The sequence below is a fragment of the Lissotriton vulgaris genome, chromosome 12 (assembly GCF_964263255.1).
Source record: "Lissotriton vulgaris chromosome 12, aLisVul1.2, whole genome shotgun sequence".
Taxonomy (NCBI): Eukaryota; Metazoa; Chordata; class Amphibia; order Caudata; family Salamandridae; genus Lissotriton; species Lissotriton vulgaris.
This window is the reverse complement of record NC_141700.1, coordinates 32,410,284-32,431,677: the sequence shown is the minus strand read 5'-3', so window position 1 is coordinate 32,431,677 and position 21,394 is coordinate 32,410,284. Positions and strand designations below refer to the sequence as shown.

General features: G+C 45.8%; 1 protein-coding gene across 10 annotated transcripts in view; it reads right to left on the bottom strand.

The window, feature by feature from the left end:
• LOC147673142 (SURP and G-patch domain-containing protein 2-like) overlaps positions 1–21,394 on the bottom strand; it is a 183,621-nt gene that overhangs the window by 86,446 nt on the left and 75,781 nt on the right. Inside the window, exons 2-10 of one of the 10 annotated variants that reach the window (XM_086946882.1) lie at positions 17,875–17,938; positions 17,683–17,719; positions 11,832–11,934; positions 7,834–7,962; positions 6,144–7,424; positions 5,366–5,471; positions 4,965–5,272; positions 4,111–4,222; positions 2,988–3,295 (exon numbers count right to left, since the gene is read on the bottom strand). In XM_086946882.1, the coding sequence (XP_086803008.1) occupies positions 2,988–3,295; positions 4,111–4,222; positions 4,965–5,272; positions 5,366–5,471; positions 6,144–7,424; positions 7,834–7,954 (2,236 nt within the window). In that variant the 5' untranslated portion in view covers positions 7,955–7,962; positions 11,832–11,934; positions 17,683–17,719; positions 17,875–17,938. Of the gene's footprint in view, positions 1–2,987; positions 3,296–4,110; positions 4,223–4,964; positions 5,273–5,365; positions 5,472–6,143; positions 7,425–7,833; positions 7,990–11,831; positions 11,935–17,682; positions 17,720–17,874; positions 17,939–21,394 lie in introns of those variants that run through there. The other 9 variants (XM_086946881.1, XM_086946887.1, XM_086946883.1 and 6 more) reach the window with 9 other exon arrangements.

The window sequence follows — 21,394 nt, the reverse complement described above, 5'->3', positions numbered from 1 at the left end:
GACATTTAAGCGGTCCAATGCATGAGTTGTTATAGTTAAGGAGGGGTAAGGGATGGGCTTTCTCAGCGTTTGATTTATAACTGAGGAGTTCTGCGGAGGAGTAGGATAGAGGTGAGGAGTTGGTGATGGGCCGGGGACCAGGAGGAGCAGGGGGGGTGGCCCTAGGCCCGGCCTCGGCGCGGACGAGCGCAGACGAGCTTGCCTTATGCGCGCCTTCGGCGCGCAATCGCCGCACCCGCTGCGCTCGTCCGCTGCGCTTCCGGTTCCTGTGCATGTAAATAGTATTGGATTGGATAGCAGAGGGCGTGCTCAGCTCCGATGGGCGTGTCCTGTGGCCGAGGGCGGCGTTGCTGTGGCAACCCTCTCCGCAACAGCAATGGATCTGCTGGGCGGTCGGGTGCGAGCAGCGAAGCGAGTGCTTCAGAATCAGGTGACAAGAAATTACAGTTTTAAAAAACAAAGTGCTAGAGAGCTAAAATCTCCCGGCTTCCGCCTCAGGAGAGAGTCTGCAACAACAGCGCTAGTAAGCAGCGCGATTCAATTTAAAGGCTGGCTTGTGGGCGTGCTCAGCTCCGATGGGCGTGTCCTGTGGCCGAGGGCGGCGTTGCTGTGGCAACCCTCTCCGCAACAGCAATGGATCTGCTGGGCGGTCGGGTGCGAGCAGCGAAGCGAGTGCTTCAGAATCAGGTGACAAGAAATTACAGTTTTAAAAAACAAAGTGCTAGTGAGCTAAAATCTCCCGGCTTCCGCCTCAGGAGAGAGTCTGCAACAACAGCCCTAGTAAGCAGCGCGATTCAATTTAAAGGCTGGCTTGTGGGCGTGCTCAGCTCCGATGGGCGTGTCCTGTGGCCGAGGGCGGCGTTGCTGTGGCAACCCTCTCCGCAACAGCAATGGATCTGCTGGCCGGTCGGGTGCGAGCAGCGAAGCGAGTGCTTCAGAATCAGGTGACAAGAAATTACAGTTTTAAAAAACAAAGTGCTAGTGAGCTAAAATCTCCCGGCTTCCGCCTCAGGAGAGAGTCTGCAATGGAGTTCTGTCCATGAGGCGTAGGCCGTACGGCACAGATAGGCCCAACGGCCCACATCGACGCACCGGAATGTAGCTGGTGATGTCGAAAAGTCTATTCAATGTCGAAATAAGTTTATCTAAAGTTTCTTGCTTCGAAAATGCAGAAAATGTCTCTTCTAGCCGGAGCGGAAAACTTTAATCCGAAACCTAGTGGGGGAAAAAAACTATCTGAGGATGGAGTCGATGACCATGCGCAGTATTGTCCAAGGGAGGAGTCACCTATCTGATGACTACAAAGACTTCTTCCAAGAAGACAACAACCTGCAATCATCCGAGCCCAACACCAGGTGGCGATCTATTGCTAAGTGTAGGATCTGCAGCTCATATGCCTCGAACACTTCACTCTCCTCAGAGGAATCCAGGTGGTCTCTGTCCTTCAGCCTCTGGAGCCAAATTAAGAGGCGTCCTTCACAGTCCTTGGGGGTTTTAGTGGAAAAGGTATGACATACCTTGCAGTCCTTAGCAGAATGGTCTGGATACAGGCAGTCTTTATGCTGGTCATCAATATTTAGCCTTTTCTTTCCACAAGATCTAAAAAGACCCTTTTTTGGTGTGTCAGCCATACTCTCAAGTAGTCACTGAAGAAACAGGAGAAAAATATCCCAAAACACTGGAAACCAGTTGTTAAGAAACAAACCTGAGCAGAGCTCAGAGGAGACTCCCTTAGCACAACATGCGGTAGAAAATCTGAGGGACTGAGGCTCCTTCCAGGAGGGTTCTAGAGGGAGGTGGCAGTTGATTTGCTCTTTTCTAGAGTTTGGTCCTTTTTACAAAAGGACACGGATATGTTACTAATGTGAGGCCTATAGGCCTATTTCTCTATATGTCTATAGGACATTACTTTATTTATATACCGGGGACTGCCATTCCGACGACGGGGAATGATTCAGGCATGTGAATCTATGAAAGACACCCATAATACTGGATAACCATGAGTGAAGTAAGACAATGTCCATGAGTGCGGAAATGTAAGCATGCACGAGTGAGAGAATGTATTAGGTTTACAGTTGTTCCTGGCCTAATAAAGGCAATTTGGGGGTTTAGAGACAAAGACTGCTGAATCCTAGTGCTGGTATATCAGAGGTAATTCATAGCATAACAGCACAGGAAAAAACACTGGAACAGTAGAAGTTATGCTTGGTACATATAAAACTTGTCATTTGGGACACCCGTGGCAAAACATTGACACTGAAATACTGGAGATATTTTGTGCCTTATGAGCCTTATCCATGGAAAAAAAATTGGAACCGACACACTAAAAGTAGTTCTTTGTATATGGGGCACCATTGACAAAATACATTGTACGTAGTTTTAGGCATACAACCATTACATATGGGAAGATTGCAACCATGACAAAATGCTGGTAGCAATGGTCACCATGGTATATGGAGAGCATCAATTACAAGCCTGCTACTGGACTATTACATGTCATTTTTGGCATATAGCAGACAGGAGCACCCATGACAATGCTATCCTGGGGACAATGTTTAGCAAATGGATGTGCCCATAATTTGCTTCGAAACAAGTGTGTGTGAGTGTGGGGGAGGGGGTTGGGGGGCTAAAGGGTGGAGGGGTACCAACCAACCCTATGGGAGTGTCAGGTTTCATTGGCTTACACATGAATGAGGTACTTGGATATTTAAGGACAGCTCTTTCAAATCCTATGACTTGAGGAAATCTGCGAAAATTATGCGATAAAATGCGCCATTTAAACATTTTCCCCATCAACAGTTTTTCAAAGGGTGTGGGAAGAAAGAACACACTGAAAGCCTCCCAGAAGTAGTGAGGTTTGCTGGAATAGTATTCTACCCCCGTCCTCTGGAAGGTACCCAGCTGCCAATACTAAATGCAACCAGAGAATGTAAAGGGTATAAAATGCCAAGAGCAAAACAAATTGCTAAGATTAAAAATTCACCCACCTTTAGGATCTTCTACATGACATACTCTCTTGGCGGGAAGCATCCCAACTTTAAGAGCAGTGACTCTTTTACGAGGGAGTGTACGGACAGGAGCTTTCTTTGCGACCTCATCTTGGCTTGCTGCCTCGGGTGAAATTTCACATGCCATTGCAGCTTCAGCACTGTCGTCATCTGCAGAGTCAGCTTCCACTTCAGGTTGTTGGACCTTCTTGGAGTCACCTGCTTTTTCTTTTGTTTCAGTTTTCAGCAATTCAGCTACCTTGTCCTGATAATATTTGTAAGCAGCGCTGTCTAATTCTTTTAAGAACCTAAATATAAAGAAAAAAGTTGTTTGAAGAACACTTCACAAGCAAAGTTGAACAAGCATTATTTGTGAAAGTTGGGGGTTGGTGGAGGGCTATTAAACATCTTTCCAAGGGACGGAATGCCCACTTTGTCCCGTTTGGTTCCATGCAGTGAGGTGACAAATGATGGCAGCATTTTCTTCACAATGAAGCTAAAATTACCGCACCTAGATCACTAAGTCAATGCATGGTGGCCTTGGAGAGACGACTTATGAGCCCCTTCGGCACTTGAGCTTTTCAGGAGCACAGTTGCCACTATTATGGTCAGCTTCTACAAGTATTGTTATATAAAAAGAAAGCCTCCTGGAGGTTAAGCCCCACCAAATAGTACAATTTTGCAAATGTTTGTACACACTGGTATGGGGAACTACTACCAATACCACAAGCAGCGCTTCCTGCATTTCCTTAGTGTGCTCAACCTGACAGCAAAGACTTTTGCATTAATGAACCTTGTGTACATTTCTTAGCAACTTACACATATGGACAGACATCTTTCCATAGAACAAGAATCTGCCGTTCGCAGACCCATAATGTGGTATTGCACAATGGCAGCCAAGTGGTATGCTGGTGATTGGGCCTACTTTAACAGAGGACAAAAACCTGAAAAGTTTTGGTCTTGATGACAAACAATATCCTGGGTGTTGCCTGATAAGAATTATTCACCTTGTTTTAGGTCATATATAGGTTATATACCAACTACTGAACGGCCTGATCTGCTTTAAAAAGTAGATTCATTTTCACAATTACCATGTCATGCATAACCCAAATAAAATGCATACCAAAACTCTGGATTGCTCTCAATGTTCTCCTTGCTGAACTGCTCAACTTTAGGTCCCATCTGAACAACAAATTTGGCGAGTTTCTCAGCTGTATCCTTTGTTTTGGCATCAACTAAGTACAAAAGTAAGCAGAGTTCAACTGAAACAGCAGAAGAGGTCAGCTTAGACATCTTATGGGCAAACATACACATTACAACCAGGAAGAATCTGCATGTTCACCCAGAATACTGATTTAAATCACTAAACAGTCAACCACTAGGCTCATGTGGCCCAGCAGGCAATTCAGTACAGTTCTTATCTAAAGGACCAGAAATGAAAAGTTTGTTCTCCTGCCTTATATCCTGTGGGACAATAGGTGAAGTAACAGAACGAAAGCAAAACAAGAAAGTGGGCTACACTGCAACATGAAATTTTAGGACTCAGGCGCTTGCCCGCCTATGCAGCCGTGCACAAGTTACCAGGAGTCTGCCCTGCCCAATTATGAAAGTGAATGGATAACATTAGAAGTTATACGCCAAGGAAGCAACAGTCCAATAAAGCAAGAGCGTATTGCTTACAGTGATGGGCACTAGAACTACACAAAATGCATCGAATAGTGCAAGCACGACTCAGCGCCATGACAAAGGCCCCTTCGTGGACGCTGCTAAACACACCAAGAATGCAAGGTGTTCTGTACTACTGTAGTTGTAGAGTAAGAATGTGCACAGGTTTTCATCTCACAATATCAAGAACTAAAATCTATCAGCCATGGTTGCCCTATACACAACTGATTATGAGGCTCTTATACAAAGGTAGTTTAAAGACAAAGTCTTTACGGTACAACTGCAATAGGATGAAGTCTAATGATCGCCTACCTTCAGTGCTCGGACGACTAGTTTCCTGAGGTGCAGCACGCTTTGAGACTTTGGGTGCTTGCAGCGGCTCAGAAGCTGCCCTCAGCCTCCGGCGCTTCGCAAGTGCTACATTCTTGAATAGCTTGGTCTTGAATTCTCGTACTCTTCGTGAAAACTCTATACGTTTCACAGACTCGGCAGCAGCTTCTTCTGCGGTTGGTTTGGCTGTCTGTGGTCTTCCATCCTCTACAATTTGGCGCACCTTCTGGGTCTCTACCAGTTTTGTACGATAATACTGGTACTCTGGGCTCTTCTCGTCGAACAAGAACCTGCAACACAAATTGATAATTACCAAGGTCATCAGAGTTCCTTGCGCTTCCTGTAATCTCTTTGGCTTCTACTAACTGGACTCCGTAACTTACCATAACTCGGGTTGCTTTTCAGTCTTTTTCCCTTTAAATAGATTTATACAGTGCTCCGCAAGCTTGTCAATGGTCTTTACAATTTTGGGATCTGCGGGTTTTTTGTCTAAGGCAGAACAAAGAACTGTTAGCATTTGAGATCTTACAATTAGTTGTTTTGCTACACATTTCTAAGTCCAGTCCTACTGGAATTACGCAGCGGGCTGGACCAAATGATGTGGCAGGTTTCACTACCTTATGTGTCAAGAAAGGGCAAATAATGCTGCACATTGTGATAGTACTGGTTCATTGTTGTCATTGTTACTAGTGATTACTTGAATGAGGAAAGGTTTTATCTGGTTAGTACCAGTTGAGCAGCCAAATACTTCAATAGGCGAAAGATGTGTCACCCTTTGCCAAGGCCCTTCCACTGCAAAGCAACATGCATTGCTGAGTTTTTACAAAATTAGGATCAGTTTTACATATTACGTTTTTTTTCTTTTTAAAGATCTGCAGATGGCTTATGTGGCAAATGCAGCAAATACATAAATATACAGAAATACTTCAACATCACATAATCCCAGTGGATCTGGCTAAGATGCAAGAACTACACACTGACAACCTGAAAGTGTCCTTGCATAGTTCAAACAATGAGGGGATTCTATAGATCTTCGGTGCGTTGCCAGCCAAATAAACACATACAAACATCTGGATCCAGCTCCTGTGCAAAAAAGGTCAGACAGAACACAAAATCTTTGAAATCAATTTATTTACCTATGTTCTCCTTTTTTAACCTTACCTTCTGGGGCCATGCTGATTGGATAACGCCTCTTTGATAGCCAATCTTTCAAATGGGACAAATACTCCTTCCCAAACAGAAACGTGCTACTGAGGTTTGGGTGATCCGTGGGTTTTGGTGCCCCGCTCAGGATACCCATTGATTCCAAAATGTTTTCCTGCCGGATTGATGTTGCTAGGGCAAAGGTTTGCCCAAGGAGGACAAGGGACTGGCGGCATAAAGAAACATTCCTCTCAAAGGCATTCGACATATCTTCTGGTCCATTATAGCCCACTTTTTGTCTCAGCTCATAGGTGTTGCAAGCCATTAGCAGAGGCATAATGCTCTTCAGAATCCCAGTTTGCATCTTCTTCATTACTACATCACAAGGCTTTATGGTTTCGAAAAAGCATTTCTCTGATTGCACAGGATTTGCGATTTTCAGTATCTTCAGCACGTTATTGTTTATCGTAGGACATTGTAGGCGTTTCAAATCCTTTGCAAAGAAGAAGCAGTAATCTCTGTACGTTTGTGTGAGAAAGAGTTTGAAAGCTATAACTGCATTCGAACATGCTTCTGTCTTATGTTGATACAGAAGTTCCTTTTCATCTGTGTAATGAATGTTCGTTCGAATGGAGTCAAACCCAGCCCATCGTATCAACTGATTACCAAGCCTGTGAAAAATGTCGTGGTTGTCATTGAAATCGATTTTAGGGTCATCTATAATTGGTATTTTAGCTTTAGCAGCAACAGCTGCTTCCTTGAGTTTTTTGCGTCTCTTTTGACCTCGTGACAACCGCTCACGTGAGATTTTTCCCTTCTTAGGTAGTGAATATTTACTCCGAGGTGGCACAAAATCACGGGGAGGTGACCTTCGCGGACTATACTCACGACGTGGAGGGGGGGCATGAGGTTTGCGAAACACTTGTTCACGAGAATAAGATGCATCTCGAGACCTGCGAAGGTCATCTTTGTCAAACTTAGAACGAACTACATGTTCTGTTAAGCAATCCTTAACTCTTGGTGGAGGGCTTCTAGATCTCCTGCGTTCAGTGAAAGGATCAAATGGGCTGCTTTCAGATTCTCGCACTGGAGGCCTGGTGAATGAGTCCCTTCTAGAATCTTCTTTTCGGCTCCCACGATCACGAGAACTTCGTAGGGGAGCATCAAGTGGACTGCGCATAGGATCACCACGAATTGGATCTTCATGCCCGCTGCATCCTGGTCCGTCACGGCCATATCTTTCAGCTTCCAGATAATCATCATACCTCTCCGTCCTAGAACTCTGTCTAGTGACACCAGCTAAAAAAAAAAAAATATGTATTTTTAATGTACAGAAAATAGTTTGTTTCTATAAACACACAATATTCCGGACTATAACATGCATGCTGTTGTATATTTCAGTGTATATTGTAATGTATTTGTGACCACAGTAGTAAGAATACTGAGCTACGTGAGGACTATTCAATTCCCAATACAGACATCTAAAGGTGGGACAAGATTCTAGAAGTGCAGGTTAGTAATAACATGTTGATATGATACAGGAATAAAAAGCTACCGTTGCTGCAAATGTGTCACTTCTATAGAGTAAAAATAAATATATATATCTATTATATATATATATATATTACCTGGTAGCAGCCACCACTTTGTTTGTTTTTCCACCAATAACAAGCTCACTCTTCAAAAATAAAAGTTATACTAAAGTCACCTTGTAATTTCAACTCATGCAGTGTTTCTTCAATGGCTTCATCTCTGGTGAGCAGATCTTTACGGGCTTTCTTCTGCACAGCGGCATCAAATATCTCTCTTGTCATTCGTTTAGCTGCCATTTCTGGATCTACACAAAAGAGAATATTTGCATAGGCTTTGAAGAAAAAAACAAACCTTTCTTAGCTTCACATATGTGGCCCTGTTTCCAGAAACTGAAGCAAGGCTCCCTTAAATGCAATAGCTCTCGCCTTTGGGACCATATAAGGATTTAGTAATGCAGCATATTTGGGGCCCCGGAACTTTTAGGGAGCAGAGTCTCTGATGAGGAAGTGGTGTCCTATGAATTTGGGCAAGTCACTTACAATAAAAGTAGTGATCTCGGAGTGGTGGGGGCATGGTGAAGGGATAGGGATAGGGTGAGATGGCACAGAGCGAGCAGGCTGCTATGAGCAAGAAAACAAGACGCAATGGTGAAAATGAAATTGGTGAGGAGAGCCAGCACGCAATCTGACTTGAACAGCATATAAATGCCTCCATCTGACAACATTTTAAAAAACAGCAATCAAATATGCTGTGAAGGGCGTGCGGCCAGAGCAGGGCCGGACTGGGAACCAGAACCGGCCCTGGCAAAGTGCTCGGCCGGCCCCCCTCTCCCCCTCCGGGAGGAGAGGGGAGGGGGGAGAGGTGTGACCGCGCTCTGTGACAGGGCCGGCTTTCGGCCGTTTTTGTTACAGGGCCGTTTTTGAAGCATAACGACCCTGTAACAAAAACGGCCCCAGGGGCCCAAAACCGGCCCCCAACCATGCAGCCCACCAGGGGATTGCCCGGTGCCCTCAACGGCCAGTCCGGGCCTGGGCCAGAGCTTCCAACTCAAGAGTTCGAGTCTCGGCTCAACATCCCGTAATTTCGGGCAAATCACTTAAAATAAAAGCAGCGAACTCGGAGAAGTGGTGGGGGGCTGGTGAAGGGAGGGACGGCACAGGGCAAGCAGGCTGCCACAAGCAGGAAACAGGACTCTATGGCCAAAATGAAAGTGGGAACGTTGTTTAAAAGGTGCACGCCTAAAAAGAAAAGCAAGTGAACCCACAATGCAAATGCCGACCGAAATATGAAACACAGTGTTTTGAAGAGGATGCTGTGCAGGTACAAAAGCTGAAGAAAAAAAAAGCATTTTCAATTCAATAGGTCTCGCATTTAGGCAAGTTGGAGCTATTGGCATTGTAATGACAATGTGTTTTGCAAACTTGCAAGTAGTGCGTAAACTCGCACTTTGTACTTATAGGCCTTACTTTCAAAAGTAAGGCTGGCAGTAACTATGCCTTTTTAGGTCTCGCCTACACAGCGCGTATGTGCTGCATAAGAGGACCTTTAGCCGTCGCTCTGGTCATTTTCAAGCACTGCACTCGTGCTTGTGGTGGCATCCACCTTGTGGGAGCGCGCAGGGGGAGCCACAAGCACGAGTGCAGTGCTTGAAAATGAGCAGACTGCTCTCCCAAGCGCGCGCGTGCCCCTCTCTCCTTGCCTCCACGTCCCGTCCACTGACTCGCTCCGCCTTCTCCGTCTCCTTTTTGCTCGCTCGCGCTTTTTCCCTCTCACGATTCAGCAGCGCAGGTCACCCAACTCTACTTCTCAGTCTCATTCTAGCTAGCACTTCTTCCCTCTCTCTTTTCTGCCGCGCAGCTCGCCCAACTCTGTTTCCACATCTTCAACATCGCTCCTAATCGGCAACAATGGTGATTGCACATTTCTTCTTGTGAACAACTGTTAGGCTGCGCGGCGCCCAATTTTCGGCCGCCACACATTCTCAGCTTTTTCCTGGCACTGTTCACTCTTCTCAAATCAGCAACAATGGCGGCTGCACTTTTCTTGTTAATTTTAGCTCTGTTAGTGACAGCTCAAAAACCCAGCCTTCAACGCATTGCCCACTAAAAAGCATGGGAAGGCTTAGGGGTGAGAGATGACATGGGACCACCAGGCGGCAGCAGTACAAACAACATTTACAGTTTTGTTTGCAGGATCCACTATCCTCTGTAATGTGCAAGGACTCCCCCCCCCCCCCCCCCCCCCCCCCCGGCACTGTATTTATGAGAGCATTTGGTCCTATATTTAAACCATATTTCCTATGTCATGTGTCCAAAGCACACCCAGCGCTTTTGTTCAAGAAATTAGCACTTTGAATTCTGCAACATTACAGGACTTGCAAATTCCAGAATGCAAAGTGTTGGTGGTTTAAACAAGACGACCAAAGGTGTCACACATGACATTACCTTTCTCTCCAGCCTCCCGTATCCAGGATAAAGCACAAACCTAGACTGAATAAGCTCAAACGAAAGCTGCACTCAGCTGGGCTATATAGCATAAGCAGCATTTATGGAAGTTCCATCTAGGGTCCGCAATTTATTCTTATCCAAAGAGCCTAATTTTATTTTCACTCCAGGAGGAAGCAGCAGTGCTCCCTAAGCGGGCTGAAATGAGTTTGCAGGGCTCACCCTTTCAGATTCTACGAGCATGCTCAGTCTCCTAAAGAAAAATGATCTCATGGCACAGGTAATCATGACCAACTCCGTTGCAAGTTCTGCTGACTGCAGCACGGACAGGAATTGGTTACCCCGCCCCGGAGTTTGAGTTTTAGAGGACTCCGTTTCATGTTCCTGTCTCCCTCTACCCCCACCCCAGCCCGTAAACAACGCTTCAATTCTCAAGCACAGCTCGGTGCTTCATATAGAAACGTAAATATTGTTATAACAGGCCAAGAAACATATTTAAAGAAGAATCTTAAATATAAACCAAAAGTTGTATTAATGTTTTAACAGTTTGCGTTGTTAAGATTGGACTGCAAAACGGGTAAATACCATAGTTGAGCCCAAACATTCTCTGCTACTTTTATAAATATGAAAGGTGTGGGTGCTCCTGCTACTTACTGACTACTGCAAACAGAATGAGGTGATCTGATCAGGGACAGAAACGTCACTGTGAGAGCCACAAAGTTAAGGAGATGATGGTGGACACAGTGTGAACCCTCGTGTACTGTTTTAAGAACAACTTCGTGTCCATGCGTGAGTAGCTCTGCCACTCACGTATTTTTCTTTACATAATTGGAGTTAGGGCCGATTTTATAATGAGCTAAAGGAAGACTACAAAGTCCCACAATGCAAAGTCAACAAGCATTTACAATGCAATAGTCTCGGCATTATTAAAGGTAGAGATATTGGCATTGCTCATGACATTTTTTTTCATTTTCTTTTTTTTTTTAAACATAAATAAATGGTATTGTCATTTACAATGGCAATAGGTGAGCATTAGACAGTAGTAGAGAGTATTCCCGGACACAGAGCCACACACACAGACAGAGCCTCTGTGTGTGTGTGCGTGGCTCTGTGGGTGTCTCTGTCTGTGTGTGTGTGCGCGGCTCTATCTGTGTTTGTGTGTGTGGCTCTGTCCTGAATACGCTCTACTACTCTCTAATGCTCACCTATTGCCATTGTCAATGACAATACCATTTATTTATGTTTTAAAAATAAAAAAAATGAACAAAAAATGTCATGAGCAATGCCAAGAGCTCTAACTTTAATAATGCTGAGCTTGGGGGGAGGGGTCCCTGATCTGAGAGCTCCGGACTGTCCCCGGACCATGGAGGGGGCTCCCTGCATGTACTTTGCAAGGGGGCCCCCTCAAGTTTCGTTACACCACTGGCATAACGTTACTCTTTGATGGTAGTGACGGGTGTGGAAAGGAGTTTTATGGATTCTGTGGTTTTGAAAATAAAACGCTGCCTGTGGTGAATGGACAAAGCGGGCAAGAAATATGAGACAGTGACAACAGGGCGACAGAGTGACGAGGAGGGACCAGACTGTAATGAGTGCACGTCTAGCTGTGGTGCGCCGGAGCTTGTGGTTGTGAAGGCTACTAATACAGCACTGCCCAGTTCCTAGCGCCTTGAAGTGGAGGCTGGGTTTACTATCGGAGCTGATCACCCCAGATAACGCATCTACTCACCGAGTGTAGTTTCCCAGGGCCGGCCTGTGCGGAAATGCTGCTCCTGTGGAGTACGGCGGCGCGATGCACACTGGTGTCCGGATGCGGGAGCGCACGGACCCTGCTGGGGACACACGGATGTCTCTGGTGAGAGCACAATTTATTTCCCAGCCCCAGAGCTGCATGCAGTGAAAAGCTCAAGGGACTATACTGAGAGCACCCAGTTTCAAAGTCCAAAACAAGTAAGATGTAATGGTTTGTAGAAGTGAAAATGGCCCATTGTGTGTTATCTGCTCAGAAGGGCAATGTAAAGTGAATCTTGCCTTACTAGGACATAACAAATTGTAGAAAGTATTTAAATCAGAAATCTATCTTGTTTAGTTTTTGTCTTCATTATGACTACGATGTCATCATCAATGCATACAAATGTCAACACTGATAAAGAGCAACTCAGGGTCTAGGGCATTAGCGAGACTTCAACCAGCGTAAAAAAAAAAGATTACTACAAAACTTGACTGCAGTAGATTTACTGTAGACCATGACCCACATACTCCAATCTGCTTCGAGGCATCCAGAGTAGTGTGCTGGTGCAATACAAATATACACCATTGCTAGGTTTTCCAACAAAAGGGACTGGAGAATAAGAAGTGTCCCATGATGGGCCAGAAAAAAACACCCACTAGTACGATTGCACAACAGTAATTCATAATTCACCTGCCATGGGCCCCAGCCACTCCCTTTATGGTTAGGGCATCCATTTAGAGTGGTTAACTGCCACTATAAAAATCATATAATCTGAAAGGGATAATGGTTTGTCCGGGTGAAGAAAACAACTTTAGAAACGTTAACATTTCACAGCAATGTTATGCTTGCTGATTTCACAAACCTTCTAGATAGGAAATAGTGCTATTATTTTGTGGATGGGTTTACTGGCCAAAAAGACTTAAGTACCATGGACACAGTCATTCCCTTTCAAATAAAAATGCGCCAATGCAACAGGCAGGTCTGTGGGATTGATGAGGAGGAGACATCCTACCAAACTAGCCACTTGCATTTATGTAAACTAACTCCCAACCATAAATATTAGTATCAAATGGGTACTTATTGCATAGTATGTTTATTTTTGCTAAATTCTGCATTTCTCGTTACTTTGTTGTGCAGGAGGCGGTGCAACGCTTTATAATACGTTTGAAATTAAACGTATAGAGACACCAAGTGGAAAGGCAAGTAATATCAAAAATTACAGAACTGGGACTCATGTCCGAATCCGATTTCCCACAGATTTTTTGATCCATGCAATAGGCATTGTATGAACCGGACCATAGCTGCACGTCAGCACTCACATTCTGAATGGTCTTTAAATATATATTTCCAGTCATGAAAAGCAGTTTAAAAACAATGTACACAAAAAAGCTCACTCACGACTACCTCCTCCCCTCGCACCATTCAATACACAGGGAACAGGCAATCTGTGATACTACGACATCTGCTCGCCCGGCCTGCTCCCGGCTCACCACCCGGCCTGCCCATCCAAGAAACGAGTTTTTCATACGACAGCCTCGGTGCAAAGATATTAATTACTGCAGTGTGTCGACCCCGCACTCAGCGGGAGCAGGACCCGTTTAAGTGACCCAGAAACAAAGGGAAACAAGCAAAATAAAACAACATGTTTCAATGGGCACTACTTATCGTGTAATCAAGGTAAATCTATGGGGTTAAATACAGAAGCTGGGCTTTGCACGAGACATATGTCTGCAATGAATCTTTTAAAAAACGCGGAATGTAAAGACCGACATTTGTTTTAACGTTAACCACTTGCTGCTAGTATCTGCGGTCACTATATGGAATATTTATTTGTGCAACAGTTAACATGCTAACAAATGGTTAAGTGCTCAAGTAGACAATCCTTAAAGAACATGGCATTCCTATAAACCTCAAGTGTAACTGTAGTAAGGGGTACGCTTTTCAAAGATGCTCACGTAGAGAGGGTTATGATAATCAAAGATTTAAAACAATTAACCCGTAATTAACATTATAAAAGTGATATTTAGTTTCTCGTCAAGGGACGAGAGTTATGAATGATGCACCGTGTGCAGTGGCACGAAGGACCTCTGTGCACCTTTCGTCTGAAGTGTTTTACTCTTCAGTGCGGTTCTTTTCTCTGTGCTTCCAACAAAGCAGATGGCAGTCTCGTGCAGCAGGATGCAAACCTTTAACATTTGACCAATGGTACATTAAATGAGAACATTTACGTACTGTCGCGCATCGATAAAAAAATATACATAGATGAGATTTAAGAACAGCAAAATAAATCTGTCGTCCTATAAAGGAATCTGCACTAAGGACTGAATAGTTATGACACACGTTTGTAGTTTTTTATAGCGCGAACTCGACACCAACGCATTGGGGCGCTTTACATGAGCAATAGTTACATTACACAAGGACACATTCATTTTTTTTAGGAACAGGGAGATTAAATTATGTGGCCAGAATCAGAGGGTCTTGCACCGACGCAAAGCCAATTCCAAAGCCGGCAGCTCTGGTCGTAATACCACATCTTCCCACATTTCATACTTGAACTGTGAAATGCACACACTTTAATACAAAAAAAGTACGAAGGCGTTTTTGTTACTGTAAATAAAACTATTATGTTTAAGGGTCCATCTGTACACACCCCCTCTCCCCGAACACATCCTCGCGTTAGAGTGTGCTAAAGAGCGGCCTCTGTTGTAAGATACACCACCCCCAATCACACCTTAGCTGCATGACGTCTCAGAGCTGAACACCCTTGGTGAGCAGCATTAACGTGTGCCCCCGCCGTCGTTCATGCCCCCAGGAAGACCCAATGTCCACTCCTCGGACCAACAGCATACAATACTTTGCCGCATACAATTGAACTATTAGACAAACCACCGGGAGCTCGGACTCACCCATCGTGACGAGCAGGGAATCCTTAAAAACGCAGGGCCAATCCTAGCGCAGCCCAGGGGGGTGACATCAGCAGTGCAAGGACACAATTCCCAGGCCCGCGGCGGTGAACTGTGAAATGCACACACTTTAATACAATAAAAGTATGAAGGCGTTTTTGTTACTGTAAATAAAACTATTTTGTTTAAGGGGCTGTACACAACCCCTCCCCCCGAACCCATCCTCGCGTTAGAATGTGCTAAAGGGCAGCCTCCGTTGTACGTCGTTGTCCTCAGACTCAGACCCTACGGTGATGGGTGAGTATTGGTAATATCATCCCCGTCACTCCCACTTCCCCGCACAACGCCGATCCCGACGGGTGCTCACAGTTACGCTTTTGCAAGTTCCTTCCCCACACCGACACAAACAAGCCGGCTAACCTCATTATAAAAAATTAGGAACGCATCTTCCGAGGCGCCAGAAGAGCCGCCAGCTCCGAGAGCCGCCATGTTCGCCGCAGATACTGCGTCCACGTGATGTAGGTATCTAAGACGCACGCACGCACGCAAAATGCCGTACTCGGAAGTAAAATTGAAAACACTATGACACAAAGTGAGCAAGAAACAAATGAAAACTTACCTGGAGTGGTAGCGGCGCCGATCCTCACCACAACAACCCCAAAAAAAAAATGGCTGCCGAGAAGCTCTGAATTTTTCGGAATCGGGGGTGTGGTTTTGTGGTTCTGAGTGACAGACAACGTCACTGTCTAAAGAACAGCAAAACTTACGCCCCCAAATCCAAAAAAGACGGGGCTAAATCGGAGTGACGTATCTCTCCTCCAATGGCTGGCATCCGTTTAGGAAGCCAGCCAATGGAGGAGAGACGGGGCAGGGAGGCGGGTTCCAAAGCCCTACTAAGGGACATTAATTCTCCGACCCTAGACTGCGCAAGCGCAGCCTTTAGGTCCTTGACCTAAAAACCTGGCCTAGCCGAGATACTTAAGCATTGGCCTGGGAGTGGGACCCGTGCAAGTTCTATTTGCAAGAGAAGTTTCAAATTCCACACCTGGTACAACACGTACTAAAAAAAATGTAAACTGTGGTTTTCCGTTGTTGAGTAGGTGTTAACTAAGGGTAAGCTTGTTAGATCCATGAACACCGAAACATGGCATTGCCTCTCTCCAGGGCTTTAAGTAGGATGAAAAAACTGGTGGGTGTCTCAAAGGGCGTGGCTTGAGAACATGCAAGCTAAAAATCAGCGCTTAGTATAGTGTGCTGCTCGACTGGTATTTTGCTGCTTCTGTCATAGGGTGACCAGAATTTTAAAGCCAAAAACCGAGACATTTCACAACAAGCATTGGCATAGCCAATAGGTCTCACCTTTGGGATCTTAGAAGTGTTTAGCCATGCAACAGTTGATGTTGTTGCACCAGGGATATTGTGCTGCATAAGTAAATGCTTATGAGGTCCCAAAAGCGAGACCTATTGGCTATTCCAATGCTTGTTTCTGCCAGTTGTGGTTTAAGTAAGCAAGGACTACAAGTATAAAATGTGCGTTTATGCACTGCTTGCATGTTTTTAAACCATATAAATTGAAAGGCATTGTCATTTACAGTGCCAAAAACTCAAACTTTCGCAAATTGTAAACTTATTGAATGTTAAATGTTTTCTGTGTGTGCTATTGAATAATTGTCCTTTTTTTATTTGATATTTTATTCCAATTCTTCAGATGGAATTAGAACCTGGTTCTGTTTCTGCTTTTTAGGTCTTGCATGGCGTACTGCGCACATGCGCAGTTGAGCTCGCGAGATTTTATGTTTCAGGGTGCACTTCACTAGAGAGGGTTAAGCCCCGCCCCTCTTCTCCGTTGGCTGGCCTCCTAAACGGTGGCCAGCCATTGGAGAAGAGGTCCTAGTGACGTTCTTCTTTCTTTGTAAGCCGCATTCTTTTCAGACGGGGTTCCTTGACTTACTGGTGGCGTAAAAGGTTTCTTATCTTCTTTATGGGGCCAACAGATGGCAATAGTGCAGACAATAGTGCAACACAATTCCTCAATTGGGAAAAAGTGCCCATCAGTTCCCAAACGGTTCCGCCCAGTCATCATCTAGGCTCTCCTTACCCTCTCTCAAGGAGTGCGACCTATGTGGCGCAGCAAAACAAGATTTCATTCACTTGATCTGCATTTGTCCCGCACTGGACCAGGAACGCAGGAACAGGCTAAAAGCGAAGTTTGTACAAAATGGTATTCGCACTTGTCGTTCCGCGATCATACAAGTCCTGTGTTCCAGAGACCCACAGTTGATCTGCAGAGCAGTTAAATTCATCACCATCTTTGAGGAAAAGAGAGGAACTTTGGTAAAGATCCAATCCATACCCTGAACATATAATACTTGTGTAACCATTCCCTCTGTAACTGTCTCCTGAACTTTAAACGTCATCTTTTTTTTTACTTGATTTTAACTTCTAATTCTGTATGTACCTCCAGTTTAGTTTTATTACTCCTTGTTCTTAATATTACGGCATTTTATTTTTTGTAATGGTTTTTACTAACTATACAAATAAAGAAATTCATTCATTCATTCCTTACCCAGGAGAAAGTTTTTTTGTATATATTTGTCACTCGATGTATGTTGTGACAATTGATAATAAATGAGTTATGTGATGGGTGGAACCAAAAAATGATTATTGTAGTAAATTTGGGTAACTGTTTTGCAGTGCATAAATGTGAGTAAACGTGAAGTGTATTAAAATTAGGTAGAAATTGAGTAGAGGGAAAATTATTTAATGGTTTCTCTCAATTCTCCTAACCTTAAAAATATAGATATATGTGAATTAACTGGCAGATTTAACAAAATATCCACCCGCAAGTAGGGTCAACATGTTTCAGCATCGGTGACTATGAATGCGTCACTGCTTTCATCAGGACCTAGATTTTAACAGCTACTGCAATAAAAGAAGGAGAATACCTGTGTGATTTTTGGGTATTCCTTGTTCTTCTCCAACCTGTTCAAATAAAATTGTACCAAACACAAACAACACATCAGTGTCACACACCAATGAACACTGATAATTTGTCCAAATCATAAGTGTCAATCGCATTCAGTATTTTCAAAATGAATATGGTGAAGTTTCCATTATCCCAATTTGCGCTAGCTTACCTATTTGGTAGGAGGAAAGATCATCACCCCACCTGGCAGCAGCTCAGGTGTGTGGAGCACCGCTCTAATAATAAGACAAAACAAAAACAAAACCAAAGTGATGGTCTGTATAACACTCATTATGTCTTAATATGTTTTACCATGTCAGAGGTTATAAAGTCGACTCGGTCAGAAAAAGTGCATAATGATCGTTTGTGCACTCAACTCTCAAATGGCTATTTTATACATTACTGCAGTGTTCCTTCTGTATGTACTATCGCCATTAACAAATGCCATTGTTAATTTTGCTCATACCCGCAGACCGTATTTAGCCAGGGAAAAGAGGGGGAAGGGGAAAATGGTGCCCTGATCGGGCATTTCCGCGCCTCTTAAGAGTATCATTGTTTATACTTCTGATCATTTAAAGAAAGTAAAGACCCAAAAGGAGACTTACCCCAGCAGTGTTTTAAAGACACGATCACTGTCTAGGAAGAAAAACTGACCTCTCCGTCGGTACACCGGGCGTCCCTCTGCGCTAGCTGGGGGGGGCGCCGGTGTATGCGTGTCAGACATCTTTATTGTTGATCAAATCACGATGATGACGTGTGACTCATGGCGCCACATCATCAGAGAACTACAAAACCCCTAAAATCATGGGAATTGTAGTTTCTTTCTGATATGTCAGTTTTTTAAAGAATACTATTAACTATTCTGCAGCCAAAACTACATGATCGTATTCTGACAGGGAAATTATTATTCGACTATGGCGGAACCATTTGGGAACTGATGGGCTCTTTTTCCCAATTGAGGAATTGTGTTGCACTATTGTCTGCACTATAGTCTAATCTGTCCTTATTGTACCGGTCATAACACACACCAGAATCCCACCTTTTTGACCCACAGACATTTCTTTTGTTGTTAATACATAGTACTAGGGCATGTGTCCGTCCGGGTCGTTAATATAGCCCTTGGACCCTCTTTCTAAACATTTGTTTTTTGGCCAACAGATGGCCCCATAAAGAAGATAAGAAACCTTTTACGCCAGCAGTAAGTCTCCCACGGACTACAAAGAGGAAAGTCTACGCCATGCCAAGCGCTTGTTCCAGCGCTTTTTCAGCTTCCACTCCGCCAGGACCAGCCACCGACTTAACATGTTGTGTTTGATGTCACTGTGCCCTTTTCACGGCACCAGCCCCCGGGCGCCCCTGACTCCTGCATGTGGCAGCCCACCACTTTAACTTTCACAAGATTTATGCCGCAGTCACAGTGCGCTTTTCACCACAAGATTTTCCGGGATGTTTCTCATCTGTCTAGCGTTCCTCGCTGGGCGTGGCAGGCAGTGGCACCCGCTTCCCACCCACCAGACTCCTCGTGGGATGAAGAAGAGCAGCAAGAGCACTGGCGCCCCAGGAGCCCCTGAATTTCTGGCCAGGGGTGGCAGGAGGGAGATGAATTTCAAACTGATACCGTAGCGGTGCGCTGCTGTTTGCACAGAAAACGCGTTAGGGTAAAGGTTGGGCCGCGGAGTGTGTCCCTGGCAGGGCGACTCGAGGAGGCAGGTGCTTCTGGTGAAATGCAATAAATGGGCGCACCCACAGTGCCTCTGCCCCCTCCCTATGGCCCACAGGTCACCAGGGGCCCAGCTGGTTGTTGCACAATGAGGGAGTGGGTGGCAGAAGGTGACATCACACACACCATTGGGCTATCTACAGCACAGAGTGTGACCAGAGGAGCACGATAAAGGCCACGAGGGCCTGGGCGTCTGGCAAGTTACCCAAGCAACTGGGGAGAGGAAGTTGTTTAGCCAAAGTCACACAGCTCTGCTGCACCCACCTGCATTAAAAAATACAACCTCGTAGCTTAAAGTAGTTCAACTCCCTCTCCCTCTCCCATGTGTGTCGCTGTCACCGTGCGCTTTTCACGGCACCAGCCCCCGCGCGCCTCCTGACTCCCGCATGTGGCAGTCCACCACTTTAACTTTCACAAGATTAATGCCGCTGTTACCGTGCGCTTTTCACGGCACCAGCCCCCGGGCGCCCCACGACTCCCGCATGTGTGTTCCCTGAACCCCACCCCAACCAGCTTCCACTCCGCTAGGAACAGCCACTGACTTAACATATTGTGTTTGACACTTTAACTTGCATATTGAGGTGTGCTTTTCAGTTCGCTAATGTAAACATGTGTGCTTTAAAACACACACCGTGCAATACGTAGAATACCACAGTGACTGTCAGTTAGACTTTCAGGTCTATCCCGCCCTCCCTGGGGATCTACTGCATGAATAATGGACCGCAAGAGAGGCATGGCAGCAGGGAATGGGAGCATGCCTACTGGCAGGTGGCACCATGGAGCGTCAGCACATCCTTGCCTAGAAATCCCCGGCACACCCCGAAATGGCAGCTGGCAGCCCTTTTCCTGCATCTGCTGCTCAACAGCCCCCACAGAGCTCTCCATATGCTGCAATTAGGCAGGTCTGGGCAGAACGTCAGCCTCTTGGCCACTTTGTTACTGGTACCCGAAGCGCCATTGGTCTAAGATTGAGCCGGGTCTAGGGCCCCGATGGTGGTGGTAGCTTCAAACCTACCATAAAAAAAAGCTGCACTGCACCCTTGTTTCCAAGAGGCTAAGTGAGGCCCGGCTGACTCGCGGCCTGTACCAATCAGAGTGCGCCCTGGGCCCTGTAGTGTTCCGGAGCGGGAGGCAGCGCTTTAGCTACTCCACGCTACTGGAACGCCCCCGCGCTGACGCGTGACGTCAGGCGCAGGGGAGGTTATAAATAAAGGAGGCGTGGCCACGGCTAGTTTAGTCGGAGCCACGTGAGTAACTACAACCACGGCTCTTGTGCTCATTTAGCGTTGCGCGGTCGCTATAAATTGCGTTAGCCAAAGAACCAACGCTACACTGGCGACGAGGGTCCAGTTTGACCCACCCAACACTCGATTCAGCGCCACGCCGCTACACGTCCTCCCAGTGCGGGGAACTAATCCCGAGGGAAAAACTAAAGTGGCAGTGTGTCGGCCAGGCCCACAACTGGCAGCACCACATCGCGCTCGAAAGGAAGTGCAGACTGGAAGCCACGGCACAGCCCAAAGAGCTAAGAAGAGCTGAGACTGCGCCCGCACCGCCAGAGCGGGTAAGAGTAGCGCACCACGCCACCACCCAAACCACAAGCTCGTTACTGAGCAGAAGTCCACGCACCACCGCCTAAGCCCAACACCCCAGGCCGTGGGAGCGCGCGGTGTAACAGGTGTGACGGGACAAGCCAAGATACCCCAACGATCGTCGGTCCCAGGGCCAGTGCCACGCCACAGACCAGCTCAATAGAGACGTGGAACAGCACGTGGTGCACGAAACAAAATGGCGTCTATTCCCGCCCTTGAACCGTTTGTAATGGACGGTGCCCCATCTTCCCTTGCCCCACGCTGGAGGGATTGGACTGACCGCCTACAAATCTATTTCGAGGGTTCGGGGATCTCCAGAGAGAGACGTCGAGCACTACTGCTGCACCTAGGGGGCAAAGACATACACCGCATATACAAAA